Source organism: Aphis gossypii, chromosome 1 (genome assembly GCF_020184175.1).
Source record: "Aphis gossypii isolate Hap1 chromosome 1, ASM2018417v2, whole genome shotgun sequence".
Taxonomy (NCBI): Eukaryota; Metazoa; Arthropoda; class Insecta; order Hemiptera; family Aphididae; genus Aphis; species Aphis gossypii.
The window spans coordinates 85,504,933-85,529,543 of record NC_065530.1 but is presented as its reverse complement, the minus strand read 5'-3'; the positions used below and the strand labels follow the sequence as shown (position 1 = coordinate 85,529,543).

Below are 24,611 nucleotides of genomic sequence, written 5' to 3'. Positions count from 1 at the left end.
GTAATAATATTTAGTCCATTATTCCATCACATACAATTTTAAATGTTGTACATATTTAATCATACTAAACTGTTGTTTTAACACAGACCTTTATGAAAAGTATGATTACAACTACCCCCTCAACTTTTAGTTTTCGTTGTTTCATTAAGATTTTAATTGGTTTTATATTGAACGGTGTGATTGAGAGAAGTCCCAAAAGGTCTCAATGATTTTCCTGTGGACTTATAAACTATCCGTCTACATAAACTGTTTAGTACCAAAACTACAACATCATGTCGCGCAAAAAGTGTTGAGAAATGAATGGAAGGGGAGCCAATTTATTTTTCTGAGTAAAGTTATAATTGCTTTTTGCCAAAAACTTCACAGAAGTAGTCCAATGGTTATTAAATTATGTATTGTGTCGTATGAGGCCCGTCATCATCGCTAATTCCTCGTTTGATCAATCCAAAAACTCCACTGAAACTCACTATAAGTTTTTCAAGCAACTCTCATGTGGTTTGAAGTCGGCAGGCGTGACAGTGAGTGTTGTGGGTTAAAACGGTGACATTTAAAGTAATTTGCATTTATATTGAAATTTGGATCTTTTATTTTTTCTGCTCGTGGTCCTTTTTTTCTTTTTTTCCTAGTCTTTTAATTTAATTTTGCTCGCAGCATTTGTCTCCCCTCTTTCTTCACATATAATCGAATGATAAAAGAGCAACTTACATAGAACCTCTTCGTACAATTTAGATACGTGTGTGTGTGTGTGTGGTGTGTGTGTGTGTGTGTGTGTATTAGTTAATTCCGTAAACTTGAGTTTTCAATTGAATATTACTTTAGTATTATATTAGTTTAAGTGTTTTAGTACACCAAACAAAATCGAATTTTATTCAAACTAAATATAGTAAATCAGAACCGTTATAAATTTATAAATTAAATTCACGCATCGAAGAAGAATAACATTATCTCTAGTTTAGAACTTGAGACAGTATTTTAGATTTCTAAAAAGCAATGCCATCAATTTATCGATACATCATAGAATATAACTACATAATACTAATAAAATTATGCAATAACAACACTCTTCCACAAACTATTTTATTCGCAATCGTGATTTTTAGAGTTTACACATAAAGTAATTTAATATAAAATTCGATTAAACGTTTATTGGGAATTTACTATAAGCTCTGTGTGTATAAAATAAATAGAATATTATTAAACTAACTTAATTTAAAAGTACCATGTTAAAAATATTTTAAGGTTTTCTGTTTTTCTAAAATATTATAAATATGTATAATGTATATTAATATTATATATATGTATTTAACCGGTTATAAGTATGTATTTTTTATACTGTGCAAACAACATATAATACATGCGTTCAATATTGATTTATTTTAAACAGTTTTTATAAACAGTGGATGCATTCATTTACATATTTCGGGTAATATATTTTTAGCTATTCGGTATGTATTAATAATAAACCAATATATTATATATAGGTGTGTTCGTCGAGTGTGTAAAAAACACTCAGTGTATGACGATAAAACGCAAAATGAGAGTTATAAGAGCACTTTACTATAAATCTACCAAAATGCGCTTATGACTCAACTTAAGTATAATTTATCGAAGTATATTAAGCCTTTGGGTAAGTTCCAAAGGCGTTTTTAGGTAGTGGGTGCATTCCAATTGTATGAACTAAAAATGTATTTAACGAAATTCTGTCATTTATATTTTTTGCCCTCCCGTTTTTCTGTAATTTAAAAAAAAAATGCTGCAATATCCCTGGTTTTATTTATTGTCATCAGTATTTTATTACGACGAGGCGTCATTATTCCTCGACGATAAAATAAAATGCAAAAATATAGCTAAATTTTATTCTGTTTAACAATTTTTCCCTAAAACGTTGATAATATAATAAATATATATTAAAACGTCTCTAAAATACTCTAAAAATAGCGATAAATTATAACTTATGGATATATATATATATACAAATTATTACTCAGTTTATTAGGACATATTAACAAACGTAATGGTATTAATATTGCAAGTCTTTGAACTCCACCTACAGCATGAATATAAGACAAAAACAAAAAATAAACGTTACGACATTATTAAAATGTTAAACAAATCTTCGTTGAAATTAAGCGTTAAAAAAGAACATTTTATTGTATTAATATTTATTTAAGCTATTATTAATTACAAAATTATCGTTCTACATCTATATATTTGCGTACTAAATATTTATTGTTTATCATATTATGAATGTGCCATAAGCATAGAGGAAAAAAATGTTTTTAATAACTTTTGTAGTTTTTTTTTTTGTATGTATACGTATATTATATTTTATGAAACGATACACAAATTTAGTTAATCCTGGACCCCGGTATATTGTATTATATACTCGTATAATATCATAAATGACACTCTTGTATGTTCATCTGCGTGTATGTCTGCTGTGGGATAGTCTGGCGAGTCGTATAAATGGAGACAGAAATTGTTTACCTCTCCTATTTATTATTATTTTATTTATTTATTTATTGTCCCTGTTATCAAACCAGGAAAAGTATAATAAATTCGTCTCCGCGTGCCGTACGCAATATTATATTAATATTCCATTTATTAAATTGCAACCGAATCGCAGTGCACGATATTATATAGGATATATGGCTGCAGCATGTATACACATCGCGTACGAGCGCCACCACGTATACGCCGTATAGAGGCATTGAATAAAAAATGTCCCTCGATAAATGTGAAAAGGAAAAAAAGACCTTAAGGAAAAAGTCAGTTTATGTATATATGCGAGCGTGTATGTGTGTGTGTGTGTGTATATATGTGTATGTGTGAAGGAACACGCCAAAACAGAGAGAAAGAAAAATGGTATCGCTTAAAGCCTCGCGGCCTCGCGTAATAAGCGCGAAAAAGTGGCGCGGGTGAATGTGCAAGGAAGTAACAGTTGGAGGGGTCGTGGGGAAAACCTTGTCGGGACACGTCGAGGGAGTGGAATAATAACAAATGGCGGACTCCGTCTTATTGTACGTAATTTTGCGTGCACCAGTTTTATTTTTCTTATGGTAAAAAAGTAAAACTTACGTACAAAAAGAGAAAAAAAGATATCGAATAAATAACCTAGTAGAAGCTTTTTTTATTTATCTCTCTGTTACTCGTTCTCTCTCTCTCTCTCTCTCTCTCTCTCTCTGTTTCTCTTTCCATTCTTCAATCGAACTTGTTTGTTCATTTTAGTTTGAGCTGTGCTTCTACTGGACAAGACTGCTTATTTTCTCCCCCCCCCCCCGCTCTCCACTCGTTCACAATACCACCCCAAACCGTTGTCGATTTGGTTGTTATACAAATGTCTCATTCTCTCTTTCTCCGAAGACGGGTGTTGGTGGAAGCTGTGCTTCCGAATAACTTATCAATGTCGACCCTCTAGAAACGACCTATGTATTGTGTATACACACTCATATATATATATATATATGGTTAGATAACGGAAATCGTTGTTCTTTCTTTGGTGGGCCAAAAGATATCACTGGTGTGCGTGTGTACGTTGACGATTAGACCCTCAAGGCTGGGTTGTCTCGTGTAATGTTTTCGCTATACAAATGCGTCCCAGTCGTTCATACTTGGCTGGCCGTCTCGTGAGATATTTATCTTCACGTCACCAAAACCTAATATATATATCCTAGCCACTGCCAAAATTACTCGACTAGACATTTTGTTTAATATACAAATTATAGAATGCAGTTTAGTGTTGACCACGGGAAGTTAGACTTTGTGATGACATCATGAAAGAAACAGTGTCTTAAATATTGCAGTGTACGTATACACTTTGGTCTACGTTTATAAATATTATAAAATGTAAATAGTAATTTTAGACTATATGTTTTCTAATTAAATGTATCATAGTAATTTATCGATTTATATTTATATATTTTAAAAGTAAAAAAAAAATATCTTATAATATATTCATTATTATTTTTTCTTGGTATTAATATAACAAAATAATGAATGAATTAAGCTTATGAGTACGAGTAAATAAATGCGTTTTAATTTCGTTTTTTATAAATTCAATGTATTTTATACGTCAAATATGATACATAACTACATTATTTTGTCGAGACTTAACAATGCTATAGACTATAATAGTTAACTATGATTTATCGTTATTGACATTTTCTATTCATACAATTTGATTAATTACATAATATTTACGAACATTTGAGTAAATTATTAAAAATCATGAATTAAGAGGAGGGAAGTGCTCAAACAATAATATTAATCTATGTACAATACACAATTTAAAACTATTGTACGTTTAATGAAGTAACCAATATTATATTGTATTACATACTGATATTCTTCATTCACCGTACAATGACCTATAATTTATATAATAATACCGTACTAACTAAACATTCCTTTTATAAAATCATAATAAATTGATGATTTTCAGTTAAATAAAACATACATATATAAATATAAGAATATTCAATTTTAAAATCGTCCACATAGTATAAAAAAATTATAAAATATATAAAACTATTCGAATACATTTGTTTGTTATTATTTTAACAATAACTTAAACTAGTTCAAATAATTCTTTTTGTTTTAAGTAGTTTTTTTAATGATGAAATATTAATTTCAAGAAGTATTATTCCATAAAAATGTGGTATATAACATTCAAACAATATTATTATTTTAAGTAAACAAAAGCATTGTTAATATAATATTTATATTTATTTATTATTTAAACTTTTCTCGACATTATTTTCTTATCACTTTGGACCTCCATATGAAAAATTTTCACCTGGGAGAATATCGTATTTAACAGACTGAAATAACCTACTTAGAGTCAACATTAATCGGCTTAACTCGTGGAAATCTCTGTCTTGGTAGTTTTTTGTAAGTTTCGAAGTGAAAACGAACGGTATTATTTATTTATTATTATTATATTTTAATCTTTCATTAATAGCAAAGTTTGTCAAGGCTAAGTTTTCAAAAACAGAACACGACCTAAAATTATTTTCCGAGAACTTAATAGACATATTCTACTCGTTTCTATTATATTATTATTGCATTATTGTCACTGTTTATTGACTGTCGTCCGGCAAATCGAAAAATCCATTTCACGAGTTTAAAGTTGCCATACAAAGAGACAAATAATAATTGTTCGACATTTTATGGTAGAAAATAAAAAACACTATACTGTAGCACGGCACTTTGGTCACGTAATTCACGCCTTTGTTTTACAGTTTTTTTTTTTTTTTTTTAATAATAAAACCGACCAAGTCAGAAAGCAAAAAAGCTTTCTTTTTTACGACTCGAGCCCACCGGGTGTGACGACTACGACGACGACGCCGGCAGCAGCGATGACTACGACCGGCTTTTTGTTCAATTAACCCGACGGCCACCGTACCTCTGGGAGTTAATTATGAGGGTATATCACCGCGTGTTTCACCCACCCCTCAAACCCATCGACCAACCGAAATCCACAGCGTCGTCATTGCCCGTAGCCACACTCCAGCTCGGACGTCTGCGTAACCGGAGCACGTACACACTCGAAGGCCAGTTTTCCGCAGAAGACGGGTCCCTATTGGCTAAACAATTATTATTATTTATGTATATTTATGATATCTTACACCGATAATAAACGTGCGTAGTACCTGCGGATACCGTGTACAACCGTGATTCCGGTGGTCTCTCATAATGTACAGCGAGTTATTATTATTATATCTACTTCATGCACAACTTTAAAATATTTGAGCGAAGATATTCTAATTCTAAATTTAAAATTCTTACTGTTTCATAAATGAAAATACATTGATACGCTATAAAATATGTAATATACGTATTCATCTTAAATAGTCTGTTCAAGTGTTTTTTTTTAAAAAGAATATTAGGCTCTATCATCCTATAAAATATAAAAATTATCATTTTGCCTAAAATAAACAGAATAAATATGAATGTATAAACGCGTAATTAGAGTTCAGGTTTTTTCAAAAACATGATATCATTATGCAAGTATTTCATTGGAAACAAAAGAATAATCCTTTACAAGCACGCTGTAGATCGCTGTTACAAACAAAACAAAAAATAAGATACAAATTTGACGATTTGACTTCTCTATTATTACTTATATTAATATAATATACACGAGTGCCTACATGTTAGTCTCGGTTACAATTAATCTTTCAAGTCTCGCCGTTTCGCGTTTATACCTACTATGATATAATAATATATACAACACAATAGTATATGATGACAATGGACTTTGGGTATGTTTACTGTTGTTTTCGCCGGAGCCGCTTGATATAATATTATCATTATTTACCTTCGCCATCACAGTTGATTTTGGTGGCCGAACGCCTTTTGCTGTGTCTGTGTGTAAAGATGTTTGTTTGCGTACAATTTATATAATATATACATATACATATACTGTATGCATAACTGTTATTCTCTAATCAAAATTCTGTGTAGGATTTCAATGACGGACTTACGATTTAAGACGGTGCAGTAGCAAGCACGAGAAACTATTGTTTGCCGTTTACACAATAATAATAATATATAGCTACCATATTATTATTGTTGTGTTCGCGTTATCATCTGGCAGGTCTGATTTGAGTTTTAACGGGGTGTGAAGAGATACTTCTCGCTTCTCTCTAAAATACTCATTGTTAAGACGGATACACTGTAATTGTTTTAATATAATATATTCCTGCAGTTATACGGACAAAACGATAACGTTATTACCGACCATATACTGTAATATTATGCATTCCATCATTGACTTAATTTTGATACTGTCGAAAAATAGGGATTTTATGCATTATTTTATATTAAATAATACATATGAAATCGGATTTTGGTTTTACTTTTAAGTCATTAAAATTAGATAGACCATCAGAATCGCATTTAACCACACCAGTGAAATATTATATGTGATTTATTTCCAAACTCGATTACTGAACGTAAATTACAACCACGTAGCTAGATTTGAATTTATATACCAATGAGGATGAAAATATATACAATTCGTGTAATCGTTTTATTATTATTATTATGGTTTTTTAATGTGAAAATAGTGAAACTTAGTTTTGTCATTTCCCACGGAGCCGGTAACTTTCCGAGTCTCGGTATTATTCCAAAGCTGAAAAAATAAAACTCTGTGGTCGTGAGACATATTTGTATTCGTACCATAAACAACAAATCGTTGTAATCACCTCGGCCGATTAATTACTGCCAGTAGCTGCAACGAAGAACGCGCGCGCGGCAACTAACAAACGACTGAAGCTCTAAAAATAAATCATCAAAAGGGAGAATCGGTGGGGAATGGAAGTTGGCTGGAAAATGAAAAACGTTCATTATCGAGTTTTTAAGAGTTTTTTAATGAAAAATCTGACGCCGGCCGGTGGCAGTTGAATATTAGCGTCAATTTGCAATCATTTTTTTTCTTCTCGTTCAGTCATTTTTTTTTTTTTTTTTTAATTATTAGAAACTTTTGAATTCAGTTTTCTCAATAATTATATATATTATTAACTGCTACGAAGGGGTTAATAATTAATTATAACCGTCATGGTTCGTTATTGTCGTTGACTATTGCTATTTGCTTTTCAACAATGATCAGAGACAAAACAAAGAAGATACGCCATATTATAATTATGATTATAGCTATAGGTCGTCATATTATTATAGTATACGCATATGAAATAAATATGAAATACACAAATAAAAGTGATTTCAACTCATATGGTTTGCAAAAATCTTTCGGAAATATCAATACTATTGCAACGTGTACTGGTCTATCCGCCAAATATTTGTTTGCTAAACTTAGTTTTATTTTATAGTTAATCGATTATTTTAATTTGTAGTGCTCTAAAAATGGCATATGCAACGAACTGACACGAATGACGATGTAATGAATAAAAATATGTAGTTTTGAGCATAACCATGGCAGCTAGAGCTGGTAAAAGTGTAAGCAGTAATACCTTTGTCAAGACTTGACATTTATTTATTACTCCTTTTTTTTTCAAATGTGTCAACATATTGCATGTTTTTACAAGTTTGTTATGGTTATGATTAAAATAACAAATTTTGCTAAACGCCTCATAAACACGCGACATATTACTATAGTTACACGGTTTATCCACTATAACGGAACGCTAAAATATAATATAATAATTATAATATTTCGTTGACGGATGGCGATTTTTTCGTGTATATCATATTATACTCGCCGGGTTACAGCGAGGAAGAGCTAGGTAGTGAATTCAAAAGAACCCCCCATCATCGTATCATCTTAACTATGGTATAGAAAGATGATATTCTTGGTGACGAGATAGAGAAACGTTTTTGCTCGCACGATCGAATTCTCCGGTGAAAATCCGGATCCGCTTACGTATACAATATATGATCGGAGCGAGTTAACACGCACGCACGCGCTATACATCCATATACCTATCTATAGATATAAATCCACACTACGATTGTGAGAGCTATCAATTTTGGTAGTGTCCCGACGAGAGCAGTCGTAGGTATATGGCTTCGGGGTGTAAAGTATAATAATATAGTCCCACGCGCGTTCTTTCACTCACTCATCCTATATCACTATATGTATAATATATATATAATATAAAGTCTCTTTCTCTGTGTGTCTCTCCCTGGACACGCCGAAACACTTTGCGGGGTTAAACCACCGTAAGGGGATAATTTTTTTCCCTTTATCCGTACGTTTTCTTCCGTCCTCGTTTCTAACAATCGATACTGCTTGCCACACCTCGTCCCGACCACAGCCTGGTAACCATTATATAGATTATACGTATTATATAAATACATAAAACCGTGCCGAGTCCTTTGAAGTCAACAAAAGCGACATTTTCTACGACCACGGGATCGTTATTTTCATCTAGCACACACGCTCGTCCGCTCGTCCCTGTTCCTCCTCAGCGCCACTGTTCGTATTTTATTAAGCTATAACTTTTTTCCCTTCAACGTTCCTAACTGAAATTCACGTCGCTTCTTGTTCGCGCTACTCGAGGTGTTATAAGTGATGTGTATTCGTTACAAATAACAAATTGTGTATATATACTTATTTACATTACATATATATATATATATACAGAAACAACGCTCCAATCCATTAAATAATAACCGTGCATAACATGCGTTTGATATTATTATTGTTATCGCGCGGTGATAAATTAATTAAAAATTAAAAACGTCACTCGCACGCGTGTCTATATGTCTACGTCAGATGACCTCAATTATTATTATTATGCGGTGTCTATAGATGTCATTTCAGAGTGAATAAAATTAAAACAGTCACGTCGTCAGGGTTATAATAATAAATATTATTTCAAGTCGATAATAATAGTATAGTTTTACTATAATTGTATTGTACAATGGTGCTATTATAAAATATATTATTTAGCTTCAACATCATACTAATATACTAGTTGGACTCATACGCAGATATGATGCTATATTGCCTATTCACAGCGCCGCGTTATAAATGATAGCACTCTCGGCAACGTCAAAGTATTATATTCTCTATCCCTCCTTCTCGTCCGCCGTCACTCAATCACTCTCTATCTCGCTGTCTCTGTCTATCTCATCCACTCTATCTCTTAAAAGACATATACATATATCACTAATGCTATCTCTCGTGTAACATTTATATACAAAAGACACCGTAAACTGTTCGTATTCGTTAGTCCATACTTGACGTTATTTACTATTTACTAGTATTTACATGTTGGATTAATATATTTACACATCACTCGTCAACGGTTACTGCAAGAAATTTGAATATTATAATTATTGCGATCGTGTACAGTTCAGTCATGACATCGATAATGAATACTACGACCGCATTACTAATTTAACGGCTTCTAGAAATATTTTTTATTGCACAAACATTTAATTCATGTAAATATAAAATATAATTACCGCGCTTGACACTTTTCTATGGCTCTATGATTATTATTAATATTATTATATACTACCACACAATTATAGTTTTTATACATGGCTGCAGCGGTAGTGGATTAAACTTAAAACGGCGGATGGTCACTATAACACTACCGTAACAGTAGTAGTTGTTGTAGTCAGATTATTTATTTCGTTTCAGTGTTGTTTATTACACTGACATATCAGACGGAAGCTTCTTTTCGTAGTAATTTGTTATTAATCGTCTAATTTCTCGCGCGACAAAACAGCTACACTGGGCGCTATAATTCACGCAGTTTTGGAACCTATGGTCTGTAATAAATTATAAGACAAGGCGTTTATGTACACAACTTTTCTTAGCTCGGACTCGAGAATAGTGCTTTTTTTCCTCACTTGAAAACACTCGCCTTTCAATTGAAATTCACTCCAACTTTCTCTGTAACAGTACACGCGCACAAACACACATACACACAAACGCGTGCGCGTGCATAAATGTATGCGCACGAACGGCTGCGATACCAAATAGAATACAAACATTTTAAGTTCATAATATATATATATAATATACATAAATAAATACGCACGTGTATGCTAAAAACGTCGTGCGCATAATAAAGACTACGGGCAAATAAAAAAAATAAATAAGCAACGACTATTAAGCGACTTATATCCGAGTCTTAAAAGACTACTTTGTATGCACCGTTCGCGATTGTTTTGCACTGAGACACTGATGAATTATAAACGAGTATCGTTGCAGCGAGCAGGAAAAAACAACTACAACGCTTGTCGTCGGAAATCGTAACCTTTCTTTCCACCCCTTCCACTGACATAATATATCCATAACAGCGTTTAGCGACTTTTTTCCTCCCATTTAAATCTGTTCTTGTACGTCATACTGTACCACAACCACATCAATCACTTCTATACTATACTATTCTATTCAAGTGCATTGGCATTAAACTTAAGAATAATACACTTGTTTTTAGTAATTTAAAATTTGATTTATATTGCTCGATTTTTTTTTCTTTTGCGCTCTCTAATAATAATATGGTTATTAATTACGATATTTTCTTGTATTTGTTACAGAATTTGGAATCGCAGGAGAAAAAACACATGATGCACAAGGACACCCTGAGCCGAGAGCATAGATACCTACGGCGGAGACTAGACCAGTTGACCACCACATTAAATGTGAACAAACGCCGATCTGTGTCCGAGTCCAGTAGCTATACGACCGCATCTGGTGCATCGACATCGTCGTCCGCATGCAGCACGTCTTCTTCGCCATCTATATCTGAATCGGGTACGTCACCGAGTGTTTTAATATAATAATAAAATAAATAATTATGACGATAATGGTTAACGCTATTCGTGTCCTGGTAATGAATTGGGGAGTGATGAGAGACGAGGGTGATGGACGGATTGATTTTCGTTTTGATGACCATCGCGCCGTACACGCACACTCCAATGTTTGTTTTTCAACTCATGAGAGTTTTTGAGGGGGAAGGTAAAGCAAGAAAGGGCAAATTAATCTCCGAATTAGTGCCAAGTGTTTATAATATCTGTACTACTCAACCCATAATTATGTATTATCATTTCCGCCTCACCAATCAACGGACGACCGCATGTACTAACATCAAAACTCGAGTGTCGTCCTTATAAGCATTATTCAATAGTTTTTTCCATCGATTTCCTTAATACTCGCATAATTCATAAGCAGCCTGTAATAGCCACATGTATGCCTTTTATAGCACTCCAAAGTACTTATAGACAACCCTTTTATAGGTGTGTATACTATATACTCTCACATATCGGGTGATTTCTACAGCCATTAAAATTAATGGTGTGAATGTTTTTATACATATTATATTACTTATATATAGCTTAAATTTATAATAAATAATAATATTATAGTATAACACGTTCTAAAAAAAAAAATGGTAATTATTTTTATAATAACATTTTTATTCAAAAATCCTAAACAGCATGTATGTATATTATATATATATGTATACATAGGATGTAACAGACAAACCTGAAAAACAAAAATTAAAAACCAATATAAATTAAACGCAGGATTCACTCGTATCTATAAACTCCAGGAAATAATTTTTTGAAAAAAAGTTGTTACATTTCAAATTTTTGAAACAAATATTAATATTTAAAAAATATAAGAAAATTAGATTAACAAAATATTGGATATTTGTAATTATTCACAACAATTTTAATTAAATTTTTATTTTGTGTATTAAAAAATAAAAATAAAAAGTTACTTTACTTGTAACATTAACTTATTACTAAATGTAAATGAGACGAGTAGTGTTGTATAAGTACATAATATAATGTTTAAGTCCGTTATCAATTCTAGCTAAACGGTTTTCAGAAATTCAATACTTTGCTTTAAGATATGAAATAGAAAAACCTATTAAATATAGTAATTAAAAACCTCCGGAAGGAACCACGAAATTGTTTAGCGGTAGCACTTCAAACCAATATCATCCTGATTATATATAGGTATCACGGCATGTCACGCACCTCACATGATATTATACCGCACGCAGGAATATTTACACGTCTTAAACATATAACGCACGTTTAAGATAACGATTTTCAATTAAAAATAAACATTAAGGGTCAACACTATGTCGTGTACGTATATATAGTATATCTACGCTTTACGAGAGTCATATACGTATAAAGTTCTCCTTTCCACGCAATGCGTGCATGCATGACCGCCGGCAGAGCCATTATTCGCAATACTCTTAGTCAATCGCCATGTGCTTCACGTACCCAAACCGTGATATACATTATACTCGTATAAACCGTACGTGGCCTCAAAATGACGGCTTCAAAATCATTTCCGATTATAGTATAATTAAATTATTATAAGTAGCTGTCAGACACATTTAGTGTTTTGTATTTCCGATCAATGGACCAGAATGGGTATGAGTGGACGTGTTTTTAAACGAATTTATTTTTTTTAAGCTGAACGAACTACATATTATTATCGTCGGTTGATTGTGACATATGATTGACAAATTCTGATCAACCCCGACAATATATGTATGGTATTATATACACATAGCACCGCACGAAATTAAATTTTAAATTGTATGTACAAATCCTAGTATGTTGATACGAGTGATTATTCGTATGCAAACTGAATTAATTTATGATGGCCGGTTCGTCGATACACGAGTTCGTATCTATTACATAATATATTATATTGTATTAATACTCTACAAATTTCATGATGAAGGCCGATTTCTCCGATTTCTCCAACCCGAATGAACACTACTCTGATAATATGATCGTTTTAACCGTATTAAAACATTTGCTCCCTAAATTAATCGCATGAAACCCTTCAACGCGCGATTGTTAGGCGATGGAATGTGTTTTAATCAAATTATATCATATTATACATATATAATGCGATAATTCGTATCTGCCGAAATTGTTATTTGACATTTAGAGGCTACGTCAGTCACGATATGTAATGTAGTTATAATAATAGAGAATTATATTTTATCATTATGTGAGGAAAACGATACTTCTACATCGTTACCACAGCCGTTTAGTGAACCTTTACTAATAATTTTAATATTATATTTTATCTTCGTATTGTAATTTATCTATTTTTTTATTATTTTTATTTATTTATAATAACGTTACCCTACCAGATATTATCACTCTTCCAAAAAAGAGTTTTTGACTTCTCCAACATTTGGATTTACGCGTAATTTGATTCCGATAATTTTGTTCAAAACACATGGACACATACATAGTCTCTTTCCAAAGTAATTTCCAAAAATTTTAGTCAGTTAGACAATATTTCTTCATCGAAAAACTCGTTTGGAAGAATGAAAATATTATTAGTATGGTTTTCCTCGACAGTATACGAATATCAAATAAAAACTATAAGAATTTTTATTGCGAACAAATGAACAAAAAAAAAACTCAAATTAAAACGTACTGACGTAGAAAAAGAAGAAGACACTTCGTAGCTCGTTAGTCGGCATTCCTCATTAGTTAGGACCAGCTTTTTATCCATCCTTCCACGCTGTTGTTCTGCAGAATGACGCCTGCATCAGTCGGGTGGCGGTGATGGCGGCAGACGCATATTCAACTCGTTTAAATTAACTAATTTCTCCGCAATAAATTGTTTTTCGAGTGAATATCTTAGACCCGGGGCGTTCAAAGGCCACAGGGTCACGTCTTTGCGCCTTTTGCTCTCGTTAATTTCATTAATAAACTCAGCAAATAATGCTCTCGGACGGTTTTTCTTCTTTGCGGACCCAGGCTGACAGAAACGAAATTAAAAGGCCGGAGGATTGATGAGACCACCAATTTTTTCACTTCCGCAGCTCCATCTCCCCCCTCCCCCTTCATCGTTCCGCTTCTCACCCACATTGCATACGATGGTAGGAGGAGTACGTCATTAAATTCAGCTTAAAGGTTTTTACAGAAAAAAGACAATTCGCGTAATTATAAGCCATTCTTCATAAGAGACTTGAACAACATATTATAATATTATTATAGAGACGAAAATTAATTTCATAATTTCACTACGACTGAAATAAAGCCCCCAGCTGGTTATAATTTATGATAATATAATAATAAAAATAATAATATGTATTATAAGGCGATATCGCATCAGACCTGTTTCATCAAATTGTATGCATACAGCTGTTCTGTTGTCTACGCTTCGAATTTCAATTATCTGTCGTTTGTCTGACTCTACTTAGTCGATAAAAACCTTTTAAAATATTTTTACTTTCGAAAATAAAACTGTATATTTTGTAGCACTGTATTAAAATATAATTAATAATGCATTTTACATAGAGATACAAGTATACATAGGTACATCATGTATAGTTAAAAAATAGTGTATACTAATTGTATGTGGTTCTAATACATATTTTGTATGGCCATTTTTCATCAAAATTTACATAATAATACATCTATGGTATAACAGACATTTTTTAGTCCTATATAAGAATTGACAACTCAGTCAAAATACATAGAAATACATTCAAAAAAAACCTTCCTTGTGTCTTGGTTATCACTGTGGTCGCATGGTTACAAACACTATTATTTTAATATGATATAATCATAACGTATAATAAACAGCCTACCACGGAAAGTTACGTAACCACCGTCGTCGATAATCCCATGTATATTGGGTGAATCTTATTATCATAAACCCAGGCTTATTTTATAATTTTTAAATTTTACCGCAAAATATATTTGTATAAATAATGAAAAAAAAATGTAGAATACAATGCCGTAAAATCGTATAATGACTGGATAATATATCGCATTAATCAAGATGAAAAATAATCATCTTATATAATATATTTAGGTGAGATATTTTCGAGAAAACATTTTCGACGCATTTTATGACTTCCGTGATGGCGGTGGGAGTGTTTCGTACGGATATAATGACGTATTAGAGAGCTAGTAGGAGAGAAAGAGAGAGAGAGAGTGATTGAGAGAGAAGACCCCTCGCGATTTACCGCGTTATTAGTTTTGAGCCCTCTGGACGCAGATAAAGAAAATTCGACGAAAAGAAAAACAAGACGAGAAAACGCGCGGCAGGTGAAGGATAGGTGGTGGCCGCGGTGGCATCTCGTTTTCGACGCGAATTTCATCAATATATATATATATGTTTTTTTTCCGCGCGCTCAATTTTCCATTCCATTAACCGGTCGAATGGGTCTGCGGACGGAAATACGTCCGTCGTTGTCGGTTTGAATCGTTCCCGAGTAATTTGGACGGTATAACCACGCACACCGTCGCTTCGTAAAATATCCCCTCGCCCCGTCACCACCACCACATCATAAAATACTCCCGCTTCACACATTCATGCTCACGCCACCTCCCTGATGAGGAAATAAGAAAAGTTTTAGTGGTCCGGTGACCCTAATCCTATGTCCATACACAATATACATACAGAACTGTAACTATATATATACATATAAAAACATTATACATGTGTGTTTGTGTGTACATGCACAACGCACATGCTTTAATAGTTGCACCGTGTGATGATCGTTCTGCTACGTATATTGTACAACATTTTTGTTGTTGTTCGGAATATATCGCCTGAAATTACATCTTGGCAAACGACGTCCGAAGATAAAAACGATGATGACCGTGATTAAAACGTTTAATGACATTCTTCGCCAGACAATGAACTCTGTTACTCCGCAACAACCCGATACATTTATTTTTACAATTTTAAATTTATTAACTCAGAATAATATTAGACATCAATCGCATATTAAAAAATTTTGTAAAATTTGTCCAAATATTCGATATGAGACGATGAAATGACATCATAGAATAACAATTAATATGAAATAATGATTATCTGAAATTCAATTTTATTTCACGTTTGTTTTTGAGTAGACATATTATATATATATTTATAACTTTTAAGTTATAAATTGTCTTTTATACTTTAGTACTCTCTTTCAAGTTTCAACTGATGCTCAACAAAATACTGAGAAACAAATGCACGCATTTATGTGCCTGGAAACTTATCAAGACGTCTAATAAATATACCACGTGTATTATGCGTATTGTATTTCTAAAATTATTAGAATCACATTAATTCATTTTCAACACGGGCGAGGAAAAATAACGAACAGACTTATATTTATTCACATGTATTATATTATTATTCATTCTGCCGGAGAGACAAAATCATGTGCTATGACGTGGTTTCTACCCGTCCCCTGCACCGTGTGCCACAGCTCGTTAGGAAAAACTACTACGCCAAAAATAATAATATATATATATATATATATTCGCGACATTAATATTTAGAAAGCATCGTATATATAATAATATATAACATTATATATTGTATTATACGCGTTTCGACATAAATCGTAAAATCCGAAGAAATACGTTTTGGCGCGTCGCACCTCCCACCGGAAAACCGTGAGACGCGGTGGTGCGCGGGGCTGGTTATGTGCTACGGAAAGCGGTGGCGTGTGTGGGCAAACACAGAGGAATCCAACGACGACGGATGGTGGCGTTGGCGGTAGCGGAAGACGGGAAAAAATAAAACACCGGGATAAATCAAAACCGGTGCCGGTGAAGCGATGGCGGGGGGGTTAGAGAGGGGGTTTTTGCGCGCCGGAAATCAAAACGGGCCTTATAACGACGACTACGACGGCGGTGGTGGCGACGACGACGACGACGACAGTAGCAGCGGCGTTAGTGGTTTGGTCCCTGTGTAATTTATAGCGTTTAAAAACTATGCGCATTATTTACGGAACCCACCCCGAAATGAATTTCGCCACACGCGACTATGTATATAATAAATTTGTGTATGTGTGTGTGTTTGTTATGTGACGTTGCCACTTTTATTATACGTACGTGTACGATGCGTACACACTACACCACTGCTGCTGCTGCTGCTGCTGCTGCTGCAGTCGTCATCGTCATTGTTATTATTATTATATTTTTCTCTCTCCCTAACCACCACACCGCCGGGTAAATGATTTACGACGGATCGGCAACGTTGCCGATCCTATTCGTGCGCGTTAATAATTCACCACCACCATCACCTCTAACCTCATCGCCCTCGCCACGCCGATACGTTTACACTCTATACGCGATTATACACACGGGCGCATTATATAATATACATTATACATGTAGCTGTACCGAATCGGACGAGGCAGATGCAGAGGAAGGTGCGAAGGAGTGAGACGGACCGAATAGACTTGCCCCGGACTGTAGATAAGCGTACAAATGAGGATGTGAACGCGGCGGCGAGTAGAAAGGATTGAGCGTCGAATGGTGGCGGCGACCACCGGGTGACCCGAACGAATGCAATTAATACCGACGAGAAGAGATTTATTCTCTCGAGGACGACTACGACACCCATTGCATCAGTAATAAATCAACGTCTCTCCACCTATGCCGTACATCCGTATTCTCGATCGGTATAGTTAGTCTTTTTAACCGATAAATCGGCCAGAGCTGAACTCCTCTCTCGTTGATTCGGTAGAGATGCCGTACCTACACCGTCATCGCGATTATATATTAATGGATATCCGCTAAGATGACCACCCGTAAGGTCTCTCGTCTAGGTAACAAGTTAGTGTGGGGAGGGAGATAATCGTCTGAACTTATTCGGAACAATACGGGTTATCCGACTGTTTTAGGTTCCTCCTATAAATATAATATGTGATTCACAATAGTCGACTTTTCTTCTCTAGTCTTTTGTTATAATAAATTATATCTACACTAAAATTCTATTAGAATTGTAGAGTTAAACGCTATGGTATTTATTGTTGTTCTAAATTACAGATCGATATACTTTAAAAAATGAAAATATTATTAAATATAAATATTTAATCAATTATAAAATGTATAAACAACTTTATTTTTTTTAATTGTTATTATGTTTAAAATTTTAAAGTGTAACGTACTTGTATATGTCTGGGGAACTAAACATCGGCTCATAAATTATTGACACAATTATGTTTTATTACAATATAAACTCTTACCTACTATATATTATATTATAATATGCGCATGCTTTCTGCCCAGTGAAACTATTGTATCGCTGTCCGACTAGTAAAAACTTTACAGAGAAAAACAATATATAAAATATTATGACTGTAAATAATGTATACAAAATAATATTGTTAACACTCACCAGTACACCACCACTAAACGTTTTAGGTGTTTTAATACTGTTAAAGTACTCCTCATTACCATTTATCGTATACATTTTATTATATTATATTAAGCATCATACAGAAATTAGGATTAGATATAATAATTTGTAAAGTAATTTTTTAATTTATGTTTTGTTCAACAGATGAAGTTGACGTGACCGGATGGGTGAGCGACACGGGCAGTGTACAATCTGGATCCAGCGACAGCGGCGTTGCACTCTCTACTTGCCGCATCACATTATCCGAAATGGTCTTTTAGACGTGAGTACAATCTATTTTTATATATTATAATCGTTATACTGTTGCAATGTATTTGGCATATCGCGGTTATTGAAAAACAATATTTTCATTAAAAGTCACAAAAAAAAAAAAGTATGGCGAATAAATAAGTGACCACCGAGCTGACTCGGCAGAAGAAAATTAATGACATCAAACGCTCCAATACCCGTACTTTATTAATTTTTCAGCTATAGAAACGATTAGTAATTATGTGTCTTCAAAAACATTAAAATTATTATTGTCCAACTATGACGTTCATTCCAATTACTAACTTATTACATTAAACCCGTCGTAATGATGGTGATTATACTTATACATTATTAACGATCAACGCACAATGTTTCTTATCGTATCATTTATTGCAATCGACAAGTCAGCTCACTACGGTCCTGTTTCGAACATTATTTATTCGCACTCTATATTTCACTGTGATACTCTTTTGCGCCACATTGTCCGAGCCATTGCGGTTGTAGAGAATGTATTGTTAAATTAAAAATATTAAATCATATCATAGTTATATTGACGTTCGGTGGTATTATTTTTGTTTAGAAATAAATATGATGACCAAGCCACGAGGAAGACGACGACGACGAATACGACGGAGAAGTTGAAGAAAAAAAATAATATATTAATAAAAAAAAAAAATAAAAAAAAACTATAATTAAAAAAAAATGTATGAAATAATATTTTAATTTATAAAACATATTTATATGTATATACACGTTAAAATTGTATACATGATATACGTATATATATGTGTGTGCGTTTGTGTATGTGTGTGTGTATATATATATATTAATATATATTATTTGTGAAACGCGTGTATCAGCTCTTCGAGAAAAGGCGCATTTGACCGGAGGTTACTTAACAACTAACGGACGCGATATAATTACACGCTGACCGATTGGACGACTATACGACATTTTTATTATTATTATTTTATTCAATCATTCTCTCTTTCCCAATCATTATTAATTCCTTCGTGCGTATAACTCACACGAGCCACCTATATCAGCGAAAAAAAATTAAATAAATATATTATTTACTACTCAGCTCTAGTCACCAAATAATATTATATTATACAATTTTTTTTTTTTTTAATTATTATTATTATTATTATTATTTATACTTTGGTGATTGGCCAGAACCCTCGTGGGAGAGGTGAAGATGTTGGAAATGAATGATAATAAATATTATTATATATTATATGAATTTACATATATATATATACGTATAAAAACACACATATACAACAACTTTTAACCCTTACGCAATTTTATCAGTATCTCATTATTCGTAATTATTGTATTATTTCTTTCTTACTATTAGTATAATATAAAATATTATATTTACAATATAGACGTACAATTTTTTTTCTGTTATTACAATAATGATTTGCGGTATAATATTAATGTTTTATTATTATGTATAATTATTAAATTATTTTAATATTTACGTAGAATATTGTTTGTAAACGGTCGACGGCCATACGCACCGTCTAAATATAAATATATATATATAATATACTCACGTATAATTATATTTCTCATCGAACCAAAAAATAAACAGTCTCTCAATTTTTTTTTTTCAATTAAAGTAGGTTTTCTTTTTACTTTTTGCCTTTTATAACGGCATGTACAACAACGTATAATATCTTCTGATTGCGAGTCGAATTTTAAGACGGAAATCGTTTACATATATATTTATATATTATGCGAGAATGATAATAACCAAACTCCCCTATTATGGATGTATATTATTATACAAGTGGGTTGGTTTTACGTAAGACTTATTTCCTCTGACAATAATAGTGTTTTTTTTTTCAATATCATTTGAAGTACTCCTAATATAGTATTATATAGTATCTAACTATAAAAAATGTGTTTGAAAAATCTATTACTATAAAAAATTATTATCATAGTTATTTTTTAGGTGGTAACCCTTATTTTTCATTACATATTGTATAGCAAAATATAAAATAATTGAATCAATATATAAATTTCAAATTTAGACAAGTGGTTTGATAGTGACCGAGAACTTACAACGAATTAATTCTCCACTACCCTAGTTCCCCACTGGTCTAAACTCACTTCTGTTAGTTAAAATAAAAAATGATTTCGCAACAAAATGTAGTGTTATAAGTACTTCGAATGTATGATAAGATTAATTTTAAAAAACACATCTACAGATTATTGATCTCTCTCTCTCTCTCTCTCTCTCTCAATCTATGTATGGATAGATGTACTGTTTGACTTTCTCAAATACACAATGCGTAAACCCTAAAAATATGAGAGAGGAGTGTGGTTGAAGTGAATCCTCTGGGATGATGAAACGAATTTTCCGTTCACTCAGTGTCTTGATCTCACACGTCTCTGTTTCAACGGCACATTTCCAAAAATACGGAACACCTCCCCGGAGTCTGCAATTGTCCGGCCTATACGGTGTATCGGTATTCCCGTATGTATATACAGATTTATAATGATAAATACTTTAGAGGTACGTTGCAATTTAGAGAAAATATTCTTGCACAATACCTGTTTGAAGCACAGGTCGATAGGATAATTTATCTACGTATCTACACGCAGTGTCGTTGTGTGGCAGTATAGTACCTATTAAACCAAACATAATATTCTATATTATTTAGAAACGTCGAGTCGGACGCATCAATCATATTTTTCTCTGGGGACTTCACGTACACTGTATCAGAATGGGTGTGTGCGCGTAAGGAGGGGAGGCTCTCGAAGGTAAACATTTAATGTGTAATTTATTATACTATACATATATATATATATATTTTTTTTTTTTTAAATTTCCTAAAAACATACGTATTATTTTATATAGTTACATATTATGTATTATAAAATATAATAAAACGTACCTTGAATAAAATGGCCAGTACCTTTATTAATAATATAATGTTATGATCTATACGTCCACTATAATATTATAAAATATATAATACATATTATACATACAATTGTATCGTCGATTACTTTGGTTTTGGAAAATATTTAATATATTCTAGAATATAATAATATAATACTTATAGTGTTAACCGTATGAAACAATTTTGAAAATATTTTGTATATAATATAAACCCATTGTGTACCTATTTTATTTTATTTTATTTTTATTTACCCCATAGCACAGGTGTTCTTTATTAGCTTCTGAAATAATGTGCACTCGGCTGCTGTCGGTAAGATTACACGTGAATTATATAATACTTAAAATTCTTAAAAAAAAGAAAAATAATTATTTCTCTTTTACATGGCGCATAGGTAACATAAAATAAAAATATTAATGTAACGATATTTACGTATTACATATATAGGTTAGAATCATATTTCTTGTTTCTGTAGAGCAACACTCGTGAATGTATTAGTATCGGTCCTCTGACATTTTTATGCATTACCATAATTAAAACAAAAATTATGTAAATACGCTTTAAAAAATGGTTGATTTGTGTTTAATTTTCAATGTACAAAGAAAATTATATTTAACTCCATTAAATATTAACAAAAAAAAGCTAAATTAAATTTCTAAGAACTAAAATGCCTTATTTGTGTAATAGGTAAAGTACATGTATCGAATCATCCTTTAAATGTACATAATATGCACAATGTCTCGAACATAGATTATTATTATGTTTATTGTTATATTGTTGTTGTAACTACGATAAAGTATATTATACCCATTATGGGATCGGTGATGTGTGACGTGACGCTTGTCAAGGAGAGAAGTCAGAGAAATACACTCATGCCGGTAAAAAATTGAAAACAAAACAAAAAAATAATACAGGGTTTGAACATTTTTAATTTGTGATTTTATGATACATCTCTGTGTCTTCTCTCCGTTTGTTGTCAATGTCAATGGCTATTACATATTATTATTCATTATTCAAATTAAAAACACTAGTGCAGTGAAGCGCTAAAATCGTAAAAACGAAAAAAGTAATTGTATAAAGTGATCCAGCAATTATACCTTTAATTTTTCGATTAATGATAAATTTATATTAATTTTAATTCTAATTTTGGAACTTTTAAGAATATTTTTATTTTATTAAATTATGATTTTTTAGAAATTATTGATGCGTGTAAATCGAAATTTAAAGGAGTAGCTCTTAAGTTATTATATTTAAAGTACAAAAAATTATAATCTTGAATAATTGTTTTATAAAATAAAAGGACTATGGTTTTAAAACGATATTTATTAATAATAATTCATTTAAATATTATAATTGAATATAATATGCAGTACACTAAATATTATATATTTATTAATAACTCAGGATCTACTCATTCAACTCGTTAGAAATACAATTTAGATGCATCAAAATATTCAATAAAATCATCTGCTTAATAATATTTACAATAGAAAACAATGGTTCTTATTTGAAAAAATGAATAAATTTGTTCTATAGCCAGAACATTCCTTAAAATTTAAAATATTAATTAAGATTTAAAAATAAATTCACTATTAAAAAAAAAATAATAATAATATACTTGGTGAATCCTTCTGTATAATTACAAGATAATAGAACATCGTGTCGTGTGTGTATAAATTCATCAGAATAATCTAAATAATTTTCCTTTTGAATGCTATTGAACATTATAGTTGTATTACCGATTATATAACTACACTTTTTTGGTAAAAAATGGATTTCCAATGATAGTCTTAAAAACCGAGTCTCAAAAACTTACGATCCTATACAACGAGAAATGGAATAAGTCCACAAGATAGGCTTATTGGTAGCCATATATTTTGATAGTTTTATTGTGCGTCGTCCTTAAACAGAAAATTTCGATGTTACGTTAATAAGACACCTTTCTAACTGTAAAAAGTAAACCCAATAGCGAATTGGAAAACATAATTTATGTCTTATCAAAATCGATAAAAAAAAAGACTAATTAATTTAAGTAGCTTAACAATCAACTCCTTTGTACTTGATTCAAGTTATACGATTTTCTATTCAGGACCATAAAAAACGCACCTGGTACGGTATCGTATAATACTTACGTGTATATAATATTATAAGAATATAAGAAAAAGATTATTTTCAAGTAAAAAAAAAAAATGCATTTTATTAAATTTTAAATTTGCATTTTTTTAAATTGTAAATACTTATAACACTGTTTAATTGATACATTTTTTGAACAAACCAATTTATTTTCCTTTTAATTATTTTATAAATAGTTTAAAATCGTACTTCGATCCTGTGTATGTGTATTAATATCATTCATACAAACATGTAAAGTTGTCCGTGTAACTACCGACAGTGTCTTATATTATTTACATCGGCTAGATTATAGACATGAAAATATTAAAAAAATTCTTCGACCAAACGTCCAAACGTCTTTCATTCGATATAATATTTTTTCACGTGTAAACCAATTTTCCACATGATCGATGTAAAAATTAATGAGAAATGAAAATAGATGGAATATATTTTTTCTTTATTACATCTTGCCAGGGTGATTCCAGACAAAAACGGCGCCACCAAAGGGACATCGGAAGTGGTGTCAGATCTCACAAAAAATAGTGTAGGTAATTTAATTCTGCCTACGTGCGCGTATATAAGAGGTCTTGGATTTCACTTGTGTATGAGGTCTGTGTATGAATAAAAGCATCAAGACTTTGACCGCTAAATAGATTTTGAGATGTACCCTGTACCCAAAATTAATTTTCAACTGTTCAAAA

The 24,611-nt window shown here is 31.9% G+C and overlaps 1 protein-coding gene across 2 annotated transcripts in view; it reads left to right on the top strand.

Moving 5' to 3' along the window:
• LOC114132741 (max dimerization protein 1-like) overlaps positions 1-18,896 on the top strand; it is a 162,481-nt gene extending 143,585 nt beyond the window's left edge. For both annotated transcript variants that reach the window (XM_027998300.2, XM_027998291.2), the window contains 2 exons: positions 11,020-11,236; positions 18,779-18,896. In XM_027998300.2, the coding sequence (XP_027854101.2) occupies positions 11,020-11,236; positions 18,779-18,894 (333 nt within the window). In that variant the 3' untranslated portion in view covers positions 18,895-18,896. The remainder of the gene's footprint in view (positions 1-11,019; positions 11,237-18,778) is intronic.
• Positions 18,897-24,611: the final 5,715 nt, after the last annotated feature.